We start from the raw sequence: 20474 nt of genomic DNA, 5'->3' as shown, positions 1-20474 counted from the left end.
GTGGCAATGAAAAGATGGCTAGTAACTTTAAAAAGAGAACTTGAAATTGAATAAGTCAGAAGCTAGATTGGTAAAGAGTTGAGAAGGGAGTGATTGCAAAAGTAGTGGAGGAATGAATGTGGACAGTTTTTTAAAAAATTTTTGAATTAGAAGAGAGGAGAGATATATGATGATACCTTTTAAAGTTTGGTAATATCTAGAGAGGGTTTTTTTGTTTTTGTTTTTTGTTTTTTTGCTTTTTTCATGGATAGGGCATGTTTGTAGGCAGCAGGGAATGAACCAGTAGATAAGAAGAGATAAGGGTGGGGAGGGAATGCTTGTGAGAGGAATTTGCTGGATAAGATGGGAAGGGGATGGCATCACAGGCACACATAGAAGGGTTAGTCCTGACAAGACAAAAGTCCATACCTCTTCATCAGAGATGGGAGCAAAGGAGGAGAAAATAGGAGGTGATGTAAAAAGTCAAAGGAGCTCCTCACAGAGCAAGATCCTCATTTGAGACTGTGCGAGGAAGGAGTGTCATGGCAGGCTTGAGGAGAGAAGAAAAGGTTCTCCGTGGATATACCTAGGCAATTTTTTTCTTCTTTTTTCCTTTCGATCTTAAGACTTTAAAAAAAATTAGAGGTTCAAAACTCGAGGGAAATATATTCTTGCCAGACCTTTTGGGTATATTCTGTCTTTTGTTAAGAGCCCATCATTCCTATATGTGGAGTCAAATTCTATCATTAGACACCCTCTTCTACTGTAAGGGGTCACCTAATGCCCAGGTTGGACCATGCCTTAAGGCAATTGGACACTTGTTATCTGAAATTTAGCACTTTTCCTGGAGAAATTCAAGGGGTGGGAGGTGAAGAGCAGCAGTGGCCCATCAGCGCTATCAGTTCCGGCCAGCGTATGGGTGGAACTTTGTGGTAATTGATGCAAGCCTGTTTGTACTTTTATATCCTGGTTTAGCACCTTCTGGAGGATACCTCATGGTTAGATTATAAGCAATAAGGCACTGAAATTTTAAATAATAACAATAGTAGTGGTGGTGGTGGTGATAATATTGGTGGTGGTGGTGGTAGCAGTAATATTAGTAACAGTGAAAATGTATATAGCACTTTAAGGTTTGCAAAGTGTTATCTCATTTGATCCTCACAACAAACCTTGAGAAGAAGGTGCTATTATTATGCCCATTTTTACAGATGAGGAGACTGAGACAAACAGAAGTCAGGTGATTTGCCCAGGGTCACAAAACTAGCAAGTATGTGAATCAGGATTTAAGCTCAAGTCTTCCTGACTCCAAGTCCAACATTTTATCCATTGCCCCAGTTACCTGTCCAGAACAGCTTTTTTTTTTTTGCCAGAAAGATTTTATTTTATAGCATCCCCCAAGGGCCCTCCAACCCATCCTAATCACTCTCAGAGCTCTTGCTATATGACTTGTCTAAGTCTGTAGAATAGAAGTAGACAACTAATGGTACAGTTTTTAACTTAAATTGATACACTGGCAGTTGATTTAAATTATCTAGGCTCATGTCATGTCAGCCTTGATGTTTGCCATGTGATTCTAGTCTCTCTGGATCATTAATTGCTGTGCTGACCGGCTTCTCTCCTCCTTCCTGGTGTGCTGTAGATGCTGCTAATGGGAACAGTAGTAATGGAGGGAGAACAAATACGTCCAGTTCCACCCCTGCTCGTCCGGTGCCTCATTCTGTGTCACCCAGACCTGTCTATGCTGCAGGAGACCAAGGTACGTGAAACCCAAACTGGAGGCTGGAGATGATGGTCTTAGTTCTGGTAGAGTTTTCTGGCCATCCTAGGATGCCAGTAATAACAATACATCACATCTATATAGCACTTCTTACCTATTATAACATTTAAATCAAAGCCACATTCCAAGTTGCAAGTTAATCCACGGCTTAGTTCACTCATCTTTTGGCACTTTGTACATTTTTTGAATGATGGGTGACCAATGTTGATTTCTAAAACCATTGAGATTTCTGTTGTAGAATATTGACTTTCTTTTCTTAAACCCACAGCATCCATGTCCAGTTCAGGGCCACCAAAGAAACGACATCGGGGATGGTATCCCGGATCACCCATCCCTCCACCTGCTTTAGTTGTTCCCGTTCCTACAGTCCGACCTCTTGCAAGAACTGGTAAGACTTTTTAATAGGAAAATGATTTTTTTTCTTTTTTTCTTTTCTTTTTTTCCTTTTTTTAAAATACAAATTAATTTATTTTTAGTTTTCAACATTCACTTCCACAAGTTTTTGAGTTCCAAATTTCTCACCCCTTCCCCCACCCCAAGATGGCATGCATTCTGAATACCCCTTCCCCTAGTCTGCCTTCTCTTCTATCTCTCCCCCCTCCCTTCTCTTCTCCCCTTCCCCTTCTATTTTCCTGTAGAGCAGGATAGACTTCTGTACCCCATTTCCTGTATTTCTTATTTCCCAGTTGCATGTGAAAACATTTTTTTTAAAACATGTGTTTTTAAAACTTTGAGTTCCAAATTTTCTTCCTTCCTCCCTCCCCACCCATCCTCATTGAAAAGGCAAGCAACTCAATATAGGTTGTACATGTGCAGTTATGCAAAGCACTTCCAAAGTAGACATGTGAAAAACCAACTCTATTTCCCTTAATCCTATCCTGCCCTCCCATTTATTCTATTCTTTCTTTTGACCCTGTCCCTCCTCAGAAGTATTTGCTTCTGATTACCCTCTTTCCCAGTCTGCCCTCCTCTCTGTCATCCCCCTGCTCTCTTGTCCCCTTCTCCCTCTATTTTCCTGTAGGGTAAGACAGATTTAATAGGAAACTGATTTTAAAGATCTTGCCAGGTGATGTAACTTTTTCTTCTGTCTTCTCTGTATCAGTAGATTCAGGGTTTGTTCTCTGATAAGATTCAGAACCCATATAAATGTGATGCTATTCATTTTGTTATGTTTGGTTGTTGAAAATAATGGGTTTGGGTTAAGATAATGCCCAGTTATGTCTTTAGCACCCCCTATCGCCTGGGCAAGTCTCTCACATACACACACAGACATACACAGACACACGTAAATTTCACATGTTCTCTCTGTCTTTCTTTCTCTGTCTCTCTTTCTGTATATGTCTCTCTCTGTTTCTGTCTCTGTTTCTCACTGCCTTTCTCTCTGTCTGTCCCTGTCTTTCTCTCTGCCTCTCTGTGTCTCTGTTTCTGTCTCTGTGTCTCTCTCTGTCTCCATCTGTTTCTCTCTCCATGGTAGTATAGAAGACGTTACTGACTTTGAATTTAGCAGTTTTTTAAAAGATTTTTTAAAAAATATATTTTTGTTTTCTTAAATATATTTCAGTTATATGTAAAAAATTTAACATTCATTTTTTAAATTTTGAGTTCCAAATTCTTTCCCTCTTGCCCCTCGCCATTGAGAAGGCAAGCAGTATGATGTTGATCATACATGTGAAGTCATGCAAAACATTAACAGTTTTTTAAAATGCTACAGAAAATATGCTTTCAATTTAATATTTTTGGTTGTTGGAAAAGATAGATTTATTTTTTCCCTTCTCTTAGTCTAACAAACAAATTTTTCTTTCTTTCTTTTTTTTTTTTTTTGCAGAGCCCCTTTTGTCTGTTCCTGTTCCTCAGTCCATGTTAACTGGAATTTTACAACCTCGGCCCATTCCTGCAGGGGAAACTGTAATTGTTCCTGAAAACTTGCTGAGTAACTCAGGAGTCAGACCAGTGATTCTGATAGGTAAGACCAAAGAACTCTAGACTACTCAGGCCTGCTTAATTAATCAGTCTTCTGATTAAGAGAGAGAGAGCCAGCTTTGAGGCCACGAAAACCTGGGTTTAAGTGCTACCTCTGACCCTTAACTGTCTTTGTGACTTGGGACAAGTCATGTAACATCTAGGTTCTCCAGGTAGCTCTATAAGTTGTAAAGAAGGCATCAGTTTTATTGGTGGAGGAAATTTCCTCATCAGGGAATTCCCTGTATCAGTGAAATTAGAGGTCCAGTCCCTATCTATAGAGTCAGAAAATAGCTTTTTTTTTAGACTAAGTTCTTCTTGAGTAGAGAGGGAAGACCAGCAGTATCTAATTATTGCAGAGAATATTGCTAGCCAGGTAGCCTAAGAGTATCATGTTAGCGCCAACATTTTATTATTTTATCTCCACACATGCCATACAGCTTAATAAAGAAGATCTTAGACTGAATTAAGTAGAACTTTAATATTTAGAACAAGGGAGGAATAGTTCCATTTGTATTCTCTGCCTATCAGAACACATCTAAAGTACCATTCAGTTTTGCACTTCACATTTTAAGAAAGACAATTGACAAACTGAAATTCATTGAGAAGAGGACAGGGAACCTGGTCAGGAAGTTTAGAACCATGTTTTATGAGGGTCATTTAAATGACCTGGAGATGTTTACCCTGGAAAAGAAGAGCCTTAGAGAAATTGTGATTGCTATCTTCAAATATTTAAAGGGCTATCATGTGGAAGAAAGATTATATCTGTAATAGGTGGTCCCAGAGGGCAGACTAGGGTACCTGAGTTAAAGGCTGATTGCAGTTCAGTATTGATGACGTTCCCAGGAATCAGAGCTATCCTAGAATAGAATTGGTTGTGCTATGAGGTAACAGAAATCCTCTTAACTGAAGAATATTGGACTAAGTCACCTCTGGGTTCTCTTTCAGCTTAGAATTCCATGACTGTATCCCAAGGCTGAAGATCTGAATCTCTGGAGAATTTAGTGTACCCTTTTAGGAAGCTATTCTAGGGAGGCATTAGGAGTCTCTTTCCTTCTTGGTCTGAGGAGATAACCAGACTAGATATTCCATTCAAGAGTCTTCCAGGAAATTCTGGTGTCTTCTGGGGGAGCCTAATTTTATCTAGATCCCTAAGGACCCTGCTAAAACTAAACATATTGCTTCCCTTTCCCATCACATTTAACCCCAACCTCTGGTGCTGCTCTAGAGCATAAATTAACTCTCTACCATACCTTTTGTCCAAAGCAAGAATTCTAGCCTTGCTCTAGTCTTAGAGCATCTCTAAGTATTTGGAAAATATCTAGAGAAATGTTGGGTGGAGCTTTATCTGATCTCTACTAGTTGACATGAATGATTTAACTTGGGCCCCATGCTTTTGCAAACTTATTCTTATATAGAGAGAGGTTACATTGTATGCAGGGGGTTGTCCAGTCATTACAGTGTCATCATGTTTAGTGTATACTTACTGTGCAGTGGGTCTGTTAAAAGTGTTATGTTAAAAAAAAATTTTTTTTAATTTTAAAGAAAGGTGTTATGTTTAAAAAAAAAACCGACTCCTAACACTGTAGAATTAAAGTATTGCTAAAACACCATAGAGTTTTCTGGACTATTGGAAAAGTATAGTTTTTGCGTTTGAAGAGGTTTAGAATCTAAAGGGATAAACAGGGCTTCTGTTGTCCAGTTGTATTCCACTTTTGTGACCGCACTTGTGATATTCTTGGCAAAGATACTGGAATGATTTGCATTTCCTTCTCCAGCTAATTTTACAGATGACAAAACTGAGACAAATAGGGTTAAGTGACTTGCCCAGGGTCACACAGCTAGTAAGTGTGTGAGGCCAGATTTGAATTCAGGAAGATGGGTCTTCCTGACTCCAGGCCCAGCACTCCATCCGCTGCACCACTTAGCAGACCCATGGGCTTCTAATAATGCCTTTAGTTTCTGCAGGAAACTCTTCCACTCTGAAATGTCACTGAGGCCTCAGGGGTTTTGTTGTTGTTGGCCCCTGTAGTTTCTTTTGTTGGTAAGAAAGAAGAAGCAGTTCACTTATACTGAAGTTCTAGTACTGAATTGTAGAACCTCAGAATGTTAGGTAGAGTGAGATGTTAAAGCTTCACTAATCCTACTCCTTCATTTTGATATTTTGAAGATTTATACCTTCCCTACTTCCAAGAGGACTTGAGGTAGCTTACATTTTAAAACACTGTAAAATAAGACAATTAAGACGTAAGACAAAATAGAAAATGAGGTCTGCCATGTACTTAATGAATAGATCACTTGAATTGGGCAATGGATTTAGCTCTGGGCTTTCTGGCATCTAAGGAGAAAGAAAAAAAAAGGAAAATGGGATTTTGCTTTGTCATCTTTCAAGAGGAAATACAGAAATCCTTTTGCAGGGACATTTATTCCCTCTGGAACTGAACTCAAGCAGGGATTTTTTATTCCTTAGGTGTTTATGAAATTTATGGAGTAACACAATGGACAGCATCTTCAATTAGAATTTTATAAAAAGATTCAGAAACTTTGGTTGAAATGAAAAATTTGCATTTCTATAGCACTTCATGGTTTTCCTTACCATAGCACTACGATCGATAGTTTGTCATCATTCCCATGTTACAGATGTACGAACTGAGGATCAGAAAGTGACTTGGTCAAGGTGACTCTGACCAGGACTGTTAAGAGACCGGATTCAGACCCTCTCTTGCCACTCAGTCTAGCATGTATTCCAGGGCAGCTGGCCGTCTGGTTCATTTAAGACTCATCTCCCATGTGGGTAAGGCAGTCACCTAAACCTAGCATCTGTAAAGGCAGAGTGTGAAAACAGATTGTAACTTAGTGTCATTATTTCTGAGAGGGACTGAGATGATGGGGTTTGAGTCCTTTTTTCCCTGTTGGGGTCTCACAGTGCAGTGACAGAACCTGCGCAATCTAGATGAATTCTCTAATGTTAATGTACTCTGGGGATTTCCTTTTTTATTACAGGTTATGGCACTTTACCCTATTTCTATGGAAATGTTGGTGATATTGTAGTCAGTCCCTTGCTTGTGAATTGCTACAAGATTCCACATCTGGAAAATAGAGATTTGGAGCAGTTGGGGTTGAATGGAAGCCAGTTATTAAGCGTGGAAAACATGATTCTTCTAACTATACAGTATCTTGTGCGGCTAGGTAAGCTACTTCTTTTGTGTGTTTGGTAATTTCTGTTTTTATTCCTTCTCTCTCTCCCTTTCCTTCTTGTTCTCTTTCTCCTCTCCTCTTGTCTTCCTCTCTCTCTCTCTCTCTCTCTCTCTCTCTTTCTCTCTCTCTCTCTCTCTCTCTCTCTCTCTCTCTCTCTCTCTCTCCTTCCTCTTCCATTCACTACCTTCTCCCTCTCATTCACTTCTCTCTTTCCTTCTCCTTACTCTGTTCTCTCTCCCTTTCCTTCTTCTCCCTCTCGTTCCCTTCAATCTCCCTTTCCTTCTCCTTCTCCCTCCCCACCTCCTCATCCATATCCTCCCATCCAACAGTATTTTTTCTTATGCTGTTCCCCCTTTCTGGTCCCCTTAGTTTTTGTTTTTCCATTTCTGTCCATTCTCTCTCCCTCCTCTGCTTCTTTTTCTTCTCAGGCCCTTCCCCCTACCTCTTTTCACCTTCTCCAGCCTTCTACACTTTAGGGGCTTGGAAGAGAATTGCTCCATCTAGTGTTTTGGCCAGTCTAGCTGAAAGAAGGATGGTCCATTAGCTTCCCAGGCTTTCCCTGGGAAGACTAGCTTTGCCACTTCCCTGACAATGCAGTCATTCTTAAATGCAAATGGGCCCACTTGCATGGTATCTCTTGTTTGATGCACACTGCCCCCGCAGCCCACTCCTGTTTTATTTTTCTCCTTAGCTACAACCTTACCCCAACCCCCTCTAGAATAATGGCCAGTTTGGGCACAGTTGGCACTTCGGATTACAAAGGAGGCCCTCGGGGACCTTTGGGGTGGTGTAAAAAGGACAAGAACCCTCATTCTCCGTATTTATTGTTACCTGCTCTCTAGCTACAACCCCAGGCCACACACAGCAGGTGTTTGCAGGTGTGCAATCACCACCAGCTAGGCTATGCAACATTTACATGGAAATGAACCTTGTTGTGCAAACTGAAAGTGACCCATCCCAAATGCAAGCTAATTATAGGTTCCCCACAGGCCTTCAAGCCTTCCAGGCACTGGGCAGCTTAGGGAGATTTGTAAAAATACTGTATATTTGAGTGCTCTAAGAGAGATCCAAGAAGCACAGGATTAAAGATATTTTAGGAAGGACCTTTAGGGTCTTTGAACCTTCAGGTCTCCTCCTACGCTCTTCTCAATCTTTTATTATAAGCCTACGACCTGCAGTTATTCTCGTTTACATTATAAGAAAGAAGGCACGCTGGGACGAATGTGGTGTAGTAGATTTTAATGCTGGATTTAAGAGTAAAGGAAATAGAAGTTAGAATCCTGCCACCAGCACACAGTCAGCCAATAAACGTTAATTAAGTGCCTGCTGTGTGCCGGGCACAGTGATAAGAGTTAAGGATACAAAGAAAGATACAGCCCCTGCTCTCAAGGAACTCTTAAACGGGAGAGAGAACGTGGAAAAACTGCGTACAAACAGAATATGCATAGGATGAATTGGAGCTAATCAACAGAACTAAGGCAGCACATTAAAGGAAGACCAGGAAAGGTTTTGGGGGTTTGGGGGTTTTTTGTTTATTTTTGGTTAAAGGTGGGATTTTCACTGGGACTTGAAGGAAGCCAGGGAAGCCAGGAGGCAGAGACAAAGAGAGAGAGCATTGGAGGCATGCGAGAGCCCAGAGAAAATCCCTGTGGTGTGATGCTGACAAAGTAATTAACTAACCTCTTTTAGCTTCAGTTTCCTAATCTGTAAATTAGGCATAATAATAGCATATGTCTTGCACAGGGATATTGTTGTAAGGACCGAATTAGATAATACATGTAAAGCTCTTTGCAAAAGCCTTAAAGTGCTTTATAAACATTTCCTATCACTATTGTTTCAAAAATAATTACTGTGAAACCCCCAATTCTTCAAGGCAGTTGATACCATTAATTTGACTGCCATTTATTCAGGACCAAACAATTTAGGTTCAGGAATTAAAGGGACAAAACTATGTATTCTGGATATTTGAGAAGAATCAGGCTTGTTTTTTGCCAAATTGGTGAAAAGTTTGAAAATCAGTTTTAGTAAATGAAATGGAATGTACAGTCAAAGTGACTGCTGATTTGTTTGTTTTAATGTCAAGTCAGATTATGCTTAAAATTACTTTCATGTTGAGATCCTTTATTCTTTAAAAAAAGGAGAAAAGCTGGATTCCATGATGCATATACTTTGGGGACACCATTCTTAGCTTTTTGTTCCAGAGTTTTATCTTCTATTGATTAGGTTTCCCCATGTGCAATGTTAAATAATTATTTTTAAATCTTAACCACCTTCTTTGTTTGCTGCTCCCCCCAAAGACATAATATTCAGCTAACCCTTGGAAGTAATGCCATTCTAGATGAAAATTTTTTGAACAGGCATTGAGAGAGTGTTTGCAGAGAAACTGCTTCCACATTATGGATTTTTTAAAAAAGTAAATCTGAACCTAGAGGGTTTTTAAATAACCAGAATTGATATTTGGTCTTCAAGTAGTTGCATCACTGCTGGGTAATTTTATAAGAAGCTAGGGTAGTATTCTTTAGAGAATAGTACTGCTGTACACTCCACAATAATTTCTTCTCTGTCTCTACAATTGCTCTGTGATTTCTCTGTCAGAAAATCTTTTGAACCACATTGTGACAAGGGCTAATGCCCACAATCCTGGGTCTGATTAAGTTGTTAAGAGTGTTCAGAATCTATTGGGACTGAGCCTTCTGCTCTTGAAGTAGCTAGCTATAGTGGAAAATCTCATCAGAATTGATATCTGGGCTAAAGGGGAGTCAGTAAAGATTAGTACTTGATGAGGGGAGAAAAATCATATTATTGTCATTTATCCATTAGGTGAGCCTAAAGAGATGATTGGAAGTGACCGGAAGCCAGTCATTCTCCCCTTGAAGAAGCTTGTTAACCTGATTTAACTTTGTTATATGTCCTTCTTCCCTAGCCTGCCCTGGCTCCCTTAGGTCAGTGCCTGCCCACTAATACTTCAGTATAAATTACTTCAAGAGAATTGTGAATATTATGGACACTTTAGACAATTTTATTGCATTTTTAGATTCAGCACTAAATATGCCAACTGATAGATTAACTCAAAGGTTCTCAAAGAGGGTGTTAAGGTACTGCCCACTTGTGTCCTTTGAGTTTCTGAGCTAAGTAATAATAAAAGCTAACACTTATCTAGTATTTACTATGGGCCAGGCACTGTGCTGAGTGCTTTATGATTATTTTCTTATTTGGTTCTCACAACTACTGTGGGAGGTAGGTGCTGTTTTTACCTTGTATTACAAATAAGGAAATAAAGGTCAAGTGACTTGCCCAAAGTCACACAACTACTAAGTGTCTGACTCAGGTCCTTCTGACACCAGGCCTGGTACTCTTTCTATTGCACCACCTAGCTGTGAATTGTAAGGAAATTACATTCACAATAAGTGTGTGTGTGTGTGTGTGTGTGTGTGTGTGTGTGTGTGTGTTGTCTGTCTGTCTGTCTCCCTCCTTTCTCAGTGTGGATCCCATTTCCTCAGGCAACAAATACCATCACATGAGTAAATAAAATTTAAGAACCATGCCTTATTTGCCACTGGCCACAATATTAATGTGTTTAAGCTAAACTAACCCAGGAATACTGGTGCTTCCACAGAGTAGAGATAAGGAATTTCCTCATATCTGCAATTTGAACAGGATACCCTAATGGAACACTAGACCTTTGGTTTCTTCTAAATGGGTTTAAATACAAGTATTAGAAGTGATAGCAGAAGGGGAAGGGACAAAGATGGATTGATTTTAATCTAGCTCTGACCTCCATGAGTATTGTAAAAGTAGTTAATTAATGATAGTAGGTGATTTAGAAAGTAGAAATCTAAAATCAGAAGAGTGAATACTTTGTACCTCTATTTGTGAAGAGAGGAAAAGTACCTAGGATGCCTACCTTTACTTACAGAAAAAGTTGTTTTTCTAAAAAAAAATTAAGACTTCTTTTTAAAAATGGATAAACTTCCATGTTGGTTTTTTAAAAAAAATTTTGGTCTCCTTCCTCTCCCAGTTTTTTGCTTACTTAAATAATCCTATTAAGATAAAAAATAATTTTTAGAGTTACCAGGGATGGCTTCCTTCAGGGTAACAGCTCACCTCCTTATCTGAACTTTAATCTGACCAAAGGGCCTGCCTGTTTCTGCAAGACTTGTACAATAGAAGTCTTCCTTAATTTGGATTAATAAAGGTGTGCTCTGTCTATAGTTTCATCCCCTTGGAAACATGTTTATATCTCACTGAGTTCACTGTTCATGAGAGAGTAATAAAACTGAGCAGATTCTAACGCAGGGAGTGGAAAGTACTTGTTTTTACACTCTTGTATGTAAATATAAACTAAAAGTCGGAATATCATTTACTTATATTCCCAGAATACTACAATCCCGTCTTGTTTCTTATATTCCAAAGCCTGTTTGAGTTTGAAAACAGAACAAGAAAAACAAAGTTCAAGAAATTATTATGGCCATGGGTCATAATATACAGTCACCATGGTGGTGACTAGAGTAGGGAAGCATTGAAGGAAAGCCAGCTGCTAAAAGGAAAACACGTTCTTTCTCTGGGAAAGGCATGAAGCTCCCTAAAAAGCTGAGATCCTCTCCCCCCAAAAAAAATCTGGTTATAATCCCTATTACCATGGAGGCTGTAGTAGGTGGATTGTTTGAACTCCAGAGTCCAGCATTGAAGGTTGCAGTAGGGCTAATGTCCAGTGGGTATCCACACTAAGTCCAGCACTAGTATGATGAGTCCCCCAGGCATGGATCACTAGACTTCCTAAGGAAGGGCAAATGGGCCTAGCTTAGAAACAGAGTAGGTCAAACTTGTATGCCAGTCAGCAGTGGGATTCCATCTGTGAATGGCTGTTGTACTCAGAGCTGTGAAATTAGTAAGTGTGTTAGGAGGAACAGTATCCTAACTCTTGTTTCTCCATGCAAGTTGGCCTAGGCCCTACATTTTCCTTAAAAGATATTAGAAGCAGCCTCATGATTAAGTTGGCTCACAGGGACTAAAGTCTCAGGCTCCTGACATCATTTCCTGTGGTCACCTGAGTACAAAAGTTATGAAGAGTTCCAGGCCTGCTCTCTGGTGCTTGGGTGGTGAACCACAGTGGTCAACCCTTGCAGGCAAGAGAGCTTTACTTGAGCATCAATTTCTGGTGTCCTCAGTACCTTTCCTTGTTGAATATCCCTCTCTCACTTAAATCTCCTTTTGTTAACTGTTGAATGTGTGAGACACTCATTGTTCCATTATTGAACCTGAACTACTAGGAGACTGGCCTGAAACAAACTGAACCCATTAATAAGAGGATTGGGCAAGATGACCAATAAAGTCCATTCCAACTCTCATTTATGAGCCTGTAATTTCTCTCTCTCTCCCTCTCTCCATATCTCCCTCTCTCTGTCTCTCTGTCTCCATCTCTCTTTCTGTCTCTCTCTTTCTCTGTCTCTCTGTCTCTTTCTCTGTCTCCTCTTTGCCTTTGTCTCTCTGTCTGTCTCTCTTTCTCTGTCTCTGTCTGTCTATCTTTGTCTCAATGTCTGTCTCTATTTGATGGGCATATTTTTTATTACAAGTGTGATTCTCTTTAATTTAGGTCCTGATCAGATACCTCTCAGGGAAGAATTTGAGCAGATCATGCTGAAAGCTATGCAGGAATTCACTCTGAGAGAGCGATCCTTGCAGATGAGTGCTCAGTGCATCTCTGTGTCACCAGGTCAGCTCCCCTGGCTTGCTAGACTGATTGCCAGTGTATCTCAAGACTTGGTTCATGTGGTTGTCACCCAGAATTCTTTGGCTGAGGGCATTTCAGAGACACTGAGAACTCTCAGCGAAATGAGACATCAGCAAAGACTACCAGACTACGTGGTGGCCATCTGCTCATCAAAGATCAGAGGAAATGAATTTTGTGTGGTGGTCCTAGGTGAGTAATTTTATGAATATGACACCAACATAAAGTAGTAACATTTCTTGCTCAGTGACCTAACTCAGACTTTCCCTCCTTATTCTGTCTATTTCTTTCCCTCTTGGGTATAATTTCATATTTCCATTGGCTTCCAGTTGGGTGTTTTCTGGCAAAATCTAGAGAGATATCACCTCTGGGATAAAATAGAAAGCCCTCCAGTTGGTATTCAAAGCCCCTCATAAGCTCGCCCTTCCTACCTTTCTGGTATTCCTTCTCCCCAACCCCCACCTTTCAGGAGGCAAGCAGGGTTAAGTGACTTACCCAGGGTCACACAGCTTATAAGTGTCTAAGGCCAGATTTGACTCACATTCTCCTGACTGCAAGGCTGGTGCTCTACCCAACTTACCACCAAGCTGCCCCCTTTCCAGTCTTCTTACACTTTATACCCTACCATATACTCTGTGACTCAGTGACGTTGGCCACCTTGCCGTCTGTCACACAAGACACTCCATTTCCTGACTCCAAGCATTTTCACTGGCTGTCCCCCATGTCTGGAATTCTCTCCTCAGCTCAGTCTCCTGGCCTTCCTGGCTTCCTTCAAGTCCCAAATAAAATCCTACTTTTTACAAAAAGCCTTTCCTAATTCCCCCTTAGTGCCAGAGCCTTTCCTCTGCTGATTATCTTCAGTTTATCCTGGCTGTATCTTGTTTGTACATGGTGGTTTGCATGTTATCTCCCCATTATGCTGTGAGCTCCATGAGACAAGGACTATTTTTTTTGCTTTTCTTTGTATCCTTTAATACTTAGCATGGTCCTTGGCGCATAGCAGGCTTTTAATAAATGTTTATCTGACTGGCTGGCAGCTGGTTGTGGGAAAGTTATAGCAGTCACTTGTTCTTCCATACGTAACTTTTGTCCTTGAGAAATTTGGGATACCATAGCACAGACTAGGCCCAATGAGTCTAAGGTGCTTGTGACACTTCTTCAATGTTTATTTATTCACTGGGAAGTGTTTTTAATATCATAACACTGACTGGTAGACTCGATAAAAAGCGTGTTGCAGAATGTGATTCCATGGACGCTATTTTTCTACAAGTGTTAAAAGGACTTTAAAAAATCAAATCAAGTGATCTTATTAAATATCTCTCTACAAATGTCAAAAAAAAAGCGAGGCGGGGGGAACCTTTATGAAGCCATCCATGGAGTTTTAAGAACTCTGTTCCTTTTCTTCACTGTTGTCTTCTACCTCCCCCATGACTGTAACCCTGCCAAAGCAACTGGGAACCATACGAGTTGAATGAATGAATGAATGAACAGGCATTTATTAAGCACTTACTCTATACCAAGCACTGTGTAATAGGTTGGTAAAAGTAGGTGCCTGGAAGCTTCATCAGACAGCCCACTGTAGTCATTCATTTCTCCTGTCCCTCTCTCCGTCAGGTCAGTATCAGTCCAGAGCCTTGGCAGAGAGCATGCTTACCACCAGTGAGTTTTTGAAAGAGATTAGTTATGAGCTCATCACAGGAAAGGTCAGTTTCCTGGCATCCCATTTCAAAAACACATCTTTAGGTAAGTGGATACCAAAGCCAGCAGCTCTCCCAGTAAACTGCTGTATTGCTTTTCAGGGTTCTCTCTTAGCCTGTCCATGAGACTTGGGTTTTCTCCACTGATCCTAGGGGTTCAGAGTTAATAATGTTGATGCTCTTGCTGTTAGTCCTTCGTTCCCAAAAGGGACCATGGCCTCAGGGAGGTGATGCCATGACATGGAGGTGAACTGGATTTCAAGGAGGGAGGGCTGTGCAAAGGCACCAGCCTCACTCTCTCCTCCCGAGCCATCTGGGTCTAGTGGCCGGATGTAGATTAGGATGACTGGAGATGGCCCTGGATGCAGTGGGAGACCTTGGCCTTTTCAAGCTAAGGTCTTTAACAGGTCTGAGTTTGACTGAGGCAATGCCCATTCAGTGATTACGGCTTAATAAGAAATGAGGCAGAGAATGGCATCTTTACCTAATCAAAAAATAATAATATGAAAAATATTTTAAAAATCAGTCTGGGAGGGGAAGACCTCAGGGTTTCTTACTGTTTTGTTAATGGTCTCATAGGGAAACAACCATGGAGGCAGCCAGCTGTGAATTCTGTCAAACAAAGGCTGAATGCCTGGCAATCACTTTTAAGTGCCAAGTCTAACTGGCATGACCCTGGTCACCCTGGGACCTTCTGGTTTATAAAAGCCTCATTCCTTATAATCCTCTTCTCTCTGTCGTCTTTTCCTTCACAGGTGATGATCTAGATAAATTACTAGAGAAAATGAAGCAGAGAAGAGGGGACAATGTGGTTACCCCTTTCAATGGCGATGTTAATGAATGTGTATCATCTCAGGAGGCAGCCGCCATGATTCCCACACAGAACTTGGGTAATGTTTCTTCAAACTAGACACATGAAAATAAGTTCTTAATAAAGATGTGACAAAATCTGAATCCTGTTGAGAGCTCCAAAGACTCTTCTCTCATCATGGTTTAGTAGAAAGACCTTTGGACTGAGAGTCAAGAGACTTGGGTTAAAGTCCCAGCTCTTGATATTTACTATCTGGTGACCATGAACAAGTCACTTAAAAGTGTTCTGAGCCTCAGCTATAAAATGGAGATAATAATTGTAATACCTTTCTCACAGGGTATTTGTGAGGAAAATGTTTTGTAAACAAAGTACTAAGTAACCATGAGTTGATTTGGTTTTTTTTTGGGGGGGGCATATAATGATGTGATTTTTTTCAGGTAATTTTGTTTTTATCATAATAAAGTATTTCTTTTTAGTAGCAGAATCAATCTAGATTCTAGGTGGATGCGTTCCTAGAATTTGTAAAAAAAAAAAAATAAGATTTTCATCTTATCTTTTTTTTTTTCTCAAAAAGCTTCAGCTGAACTCAGTGCTCTTTCCTTAGTTGTTGATTATGTCTCTTTGTGTTTGGTTTAGTACTTCACAAGAGGCTGCCTGGATAAGGTCCATGATCCTAGAGTTGGTGAACTCTGCCTTGTGTTTTGGTGGCTTTCTTCCATGGTCTTTTAGGGTAATACTTAAACTGGGAGAGACCTCTTTTGCAAAATCTGCATACCTTCTGTCTCAAGCAAGCCGTGAGAGACTCACTGAGCAAATAGTTCTAAAATACAGTGAGTAGAAGGTCTCTGAGTTGAAACTTCAGGAGCATGGAGGAAATGGAAGAGGGAATATCCAGGGAGAAAGTGGCTTCTGGGTGGATGATAAGGTTTAGGGTATAAATTCCTAACTATGCCCAAGCTGCTTTTTGAAAGGAAAGAACAAAAGAAGGAACAGACAAAAAGCCAATGCAGAAAAGCTGTTTGAGAGGGCCTAGGTGATCATTGCAAAGACAAGTGGTCTTGGACCCGTTAATGCTATACCATTTGTCAGCTGTGAGTAGAATACAGAGCATCGGTTTGATCAGAGGGGAGGCATAGGTATCAGTCCTTTAAGAGATTTTTGTATTTGCTGAAAGTGCAGAACTCCACTAAATCCTGCCTATCTCAAGTTTTCTTAACCCATGTTAATGTTTTTATGCTTTTCCCTTCCTTCCTCCAAGGGGAAAAAAAGCCAACCCACAAAAGAAATCACCCTGTAAAAGTCAGAAGACAAATAATAATTTTATGCTTGGTTATCCACATTAAATATCAGCTGCACTGTGCTGCAAGTAACTGAGTGTTGGCCCTGGGCTTTGCTAGTAGCCAGTATATGGGGAACAAGCTTCCTGGAAGAAGTCCCATGATATCCAGGGATGGTTGTTTTTTAAATTGACTTGCCTTTGAGTTTGATTTCATAAAACATTAAGCATAGATTATTTGGATGATTACAGTATTTTCTCCATAAAGCTCTCCTACAGATTCCCATATAAAAGTCAGCCCTTTGAAAAAGCAGTTTCATGGCATGAGCCCTGGACTTTGGCAGAATAGGTCTATCTCTCTGGTGGTGTTTTTTTGTTTTTGTTGTATTTGTTTTTATTTTTTTGTCCCTCTATTCCTGGTGATCCTAACCAATTACTATGAGTCCTGCTTCTGTCACTGATATGCTTGACCACCCTGAAAAGCATTAGGTGGTGTTGTTTTTCGAATAAGTTACCTATTCAGGAACTGGTCAGCTATGGTAGGGGTCATATCAGTTCAGTAAGTGCAGGCATTAGCATTAGAATTTTAGTAGAACAATCTCGAGATTTCAGGTCACCGTCCATTTGTAAAATTGTGACACCCTGACACCACTGAAAGAAAAGGCTTCTATCAGACCACAGAGGAAGGGACTTTTAAGAATATTACCACAGACTAGTCAGGCATGAAGGAGGGTGTTTACTGGGTGTTTACTGGGCTATATGGTTCAGGAACATTCAGTGTAATATACTGTAATACACTGATTCCTCAAATTTCTTCTCAGGCATACTACCAATTCCATTTTTTAATAGCTCAAATCACCTTTTTCTTGAGCAAAAGCTATATACGTGGGCAATATACTATTTTACCCCATATCCTAAGACTCCTGAACTCTGGGATATGTAGTCACAGATATGCCATGGATATTACTGCTGTTTCTAAAAAAAAAAAATTCTGTTCTTTCCCAGGTAACTGGTGACTGAAATGCCTTATTAGCATCCTTCCTATTTCCAATGTAGAGATTGCTGGATGAATAATTAAGGAGAGTCATAATTTTAGGTTGATGTGTGGCTACTCCTTGGCAATAATTGATATGGCCAGTTGGTCAGTCAGCAAGTGTTTATTAAGTGCCACTATGTGTCAGACACTGTGCTAAGTAGTAAAGATACAAAAATGTCCCCCTCCCCCTCAAAAAAGTCCCTGTCCTCTAGCTGCATATCTTCTAATGAGGGAGAGAGCATGTAAACAATTAAATACATAGTGAACATTTATTCAACACCTACTATGTTCCAGGCACCGTGTTAAGTGGTGAGGATACAAAGAAAGATAAAAGACAGTCTCTACTCTCAGGGAACTCAAAGGTAATCTGAGAGGGGAACTGCCCCAGTTTTCCAAAGGTATCAGGACGACCAAGCTTCAGGGAAAGGGGGTCAGCTGCATCAGAAAGTGATAATTCTAGCAAAATGGGGCACTTTTCCTGCTACCTTGTAAGTGCGATAGGCCCCACAACATTCAGAATGCTTTGCTAACTGCCACTATCAAGGCAAATTAATCCTGTCCCTGTGGCTTTTTTGTTTCATTTTAGATGTAGATAATGACACCTTCCAGATTTATCAGCCACAGCTCACAGTTGCCAGAAAACTCTTATCTCAGGTATGTGCCATAGCGGACAGCGGCAACCAAAGCCTGGACCTGGGCCACTTTAGCAAGGTGGATTTTATCATTATAGTCCCACGTTCAGAAGTTCTAGTACAACAAACTCTTCAGCGAATTCGACAATCAGGTAAGTTGGAAGCGTGTAAAGAGGACCCCCAACATACAGACTTAGATAGAAGCCCTCTTTTTTTTTCTTTTTTTTATCCAGATGCTCATAGGACAATTGCATTATAGTACTGATAGTGACAGTATTTGGAATTTTCATGTCTTTTTCTATTAAAGGTCTGTCATTATTTTTCTTCTAGGGACTTATGTGTGTTTGTCAGTTACAGCTCAGCCTATTTATTTGGGAAGTAAACATGGTAATTAATCTGAGTTAACTAGCATGAATGGGATATTTGGGTATTTTAGTTAACTGAACCCTCCTATCACCACCAGCTAATTGAGAGATAACTGCACCCCTTTCCCCCCCACCAGCTAACTGAGAGATAGCTTAGTTATGCAGTGAAACTTCTTAGGGCAAAGGATGCTCCTGCAGAGAATAGAGGGTTCTCTGCCACCTGGATTTCTAAAAAAAAAAAATTTATAGGTCAATTAAATAGTTTTAGATCAGTTAAATAGTCTTAGAAATACAATGCTGTACCAGCCCCCCAAAAAACCTGCCCAGATTGACTCACTTTGAAAGAGTCTTCATCAAATAAATAAATAAATACATACATAAATACATAAAGTTGACTCTCATGCCTTTAGCCAAACAAAATAAATCTAAAGGGGGTGGGGGGGAAATACTGTTTTTCACGATATTCCATCTAGGTAGAAGCAGAAAGCTTCAGAAGACTAAGAGAAATAAAGACATATTTAAAAAATAAAGATTGTTTCAAAAAATGTTAGAAGATGGAAGTGGTTCTGAGAAAAAGCGAACATTGGAAAAGTACTTGTGAAAGTAATCAAATTTTAAGACACCATGAAAAAAAGTGTGAATGTGAAGTTGCCTCTGGTTTTCTTAGCTGCGAAATAAATTTAGCTACAGGCAGAATTGGCCTGTATCAAAAATGTAGTTCTTATAGTTTGAAAAACACAAAGTAGAAGACTTAAGAAGTTCTTAGGAAATTGCAAGCAAATAAAAATGAAAGTTTGTGTTGAATGATAGAATTTTGGAGCTGGAAGGAACCTTAATAATCATTTTGTCTAGCCCCCTTATTGGACAAATATGAAAATGAAAGTTAGTTAGTGACAGAGCAGGAACCCAAACCTTAGACTTCCATCACCCAGGCTAGCGTGCTTTCTGTGACACTGAAGAGTTTGAAGGAAGGTTAATCAGTTAATGGGTCAACAAGCATTTATTATGCACCTGTTGTGTGGTGGGGACAAAAAGACAATAACGAAACAGCCCCTTTCCTCAAGGAGTTTCTGCTGACAGAGGAGACCACTGCTATATCTATTAAATATATGCAAAAGTTATACCAAATAAATACAAAATAATTGAGAGGTGGGGGAGGCACTGTTTGGTAGCTGGGAGGATCAGGAAAGACCCCATTTAGGAGTTGGGCCTTGAGTAGAGCTTTGAAGGGGGCTATGGATTCTGAAGTAGGATAATCTAGGCATGAGCAACAACCTGGACAAAGACAGATAAAGCAGGTGGAATGTCATGTGTTAGAGCTGGTTTGGTTAGACCATCAAGTAAGTGAAGGGGAGTAATGTATAACAAGCCTGGAAAGATAAGCTGGAACTAAGTTGTCAAAATAGATACCGATACCCTTCCCTTCTCCAAAATAAACATCCCCAGTTTCTTCAACCTGTTATTTTATGGAATTAGTTTATTTTTTAAATATATTTTTATTTATTTCATTAAATATTTCCAAATTACATGTAAAACTTTAACATTCATTTTTTAAAACTTTGAGTCCTAAATTCTCTCCCTCCTTCCCATCCCTCCCCCAACATTGAGAAGGCAAGCAATCTATTGACTATACATGCTAAGTCATGTAGAACCTATTTCTGGCATCAGTTTATTAACGTAAATTAGTATCAGGCTGACAAAATACAATCAAATCTTAATTCATGGTGGATAAGGGTCATTGTAGTTTTTGTAACTACTGTTCTGCTACTCCTTTTCTACTCTTAAGAGAACCATTGGTGAGAAGCAGTCTGAGGAGGGAGGAATCACTGGGGTCAAGGGCATCAGGAGATTAGGATAGGGTAGATAGTGTCTTGCCTGGATTTCTCCTTTGCCCCAATCACCTTTTTTTTTTTCATAATGTTCATGAACATATCTCATTCCCGTTGGATTTATAAGGTCTTTGAGAACAGAGGTCACATAGTTTTTTAGCTTTATTTACTCATTGACACACTCATA

The 20474-nt window shown here is 39.9% G+C and overlaps 1 protein-coding gene across 1 annotated transcript in view; it reads left to right on the top strand.

Annotated features, from left to right (window-relative positions):
* Window positions 1-20474, top strand: part of GREB1L (GREB1 like retinoic acid receptor coactivator) — a 130507-nt gene that overhangs the window by 49363 nt on the left and 60670 nt on the right. Inside the window, 8 exon segments of the mRNA XM_078153473.1 lie at window positions 1619-1735; window positions 2025-2144; window positions 3582-3719; window positions 6719-6904; window positions 12507-12833; window positions 14256-14384; window positions 15094-15228; window positions 18048-18245. Coding sequence (XP_078009599.1) covers window positions 1619-1735; window positions 2025-2144; window positions 3582-3719; window positions 6719-6904; window positions 12507-12833; window positions 14256-14384; window positions 15094-15228; window positions 18048-18245 — 1350 coding nt within the window.

The sequence above is a fragment of the Phascolarctos cinereus genome, unplaced genomic scaffold (genome assembly GCF_003287225.1).
Source record: "Phascolarctos cinereus isolate Bilbo 61053 unplaced genomic scaffold, phaCin_HiC Scaffold_4;HRSCAF=312, whole genome shotgun sequence".
Lineage (NCBI taxonomy): Eukaryota > Metazoa > Chordata > Mammalia > Diprotodontia > Phascolarctidae > Phascolarctos > Phascolarctos cinereus.
This window is presented reverse-complemented; position numbering and strand designations above follow the sequence as displayed.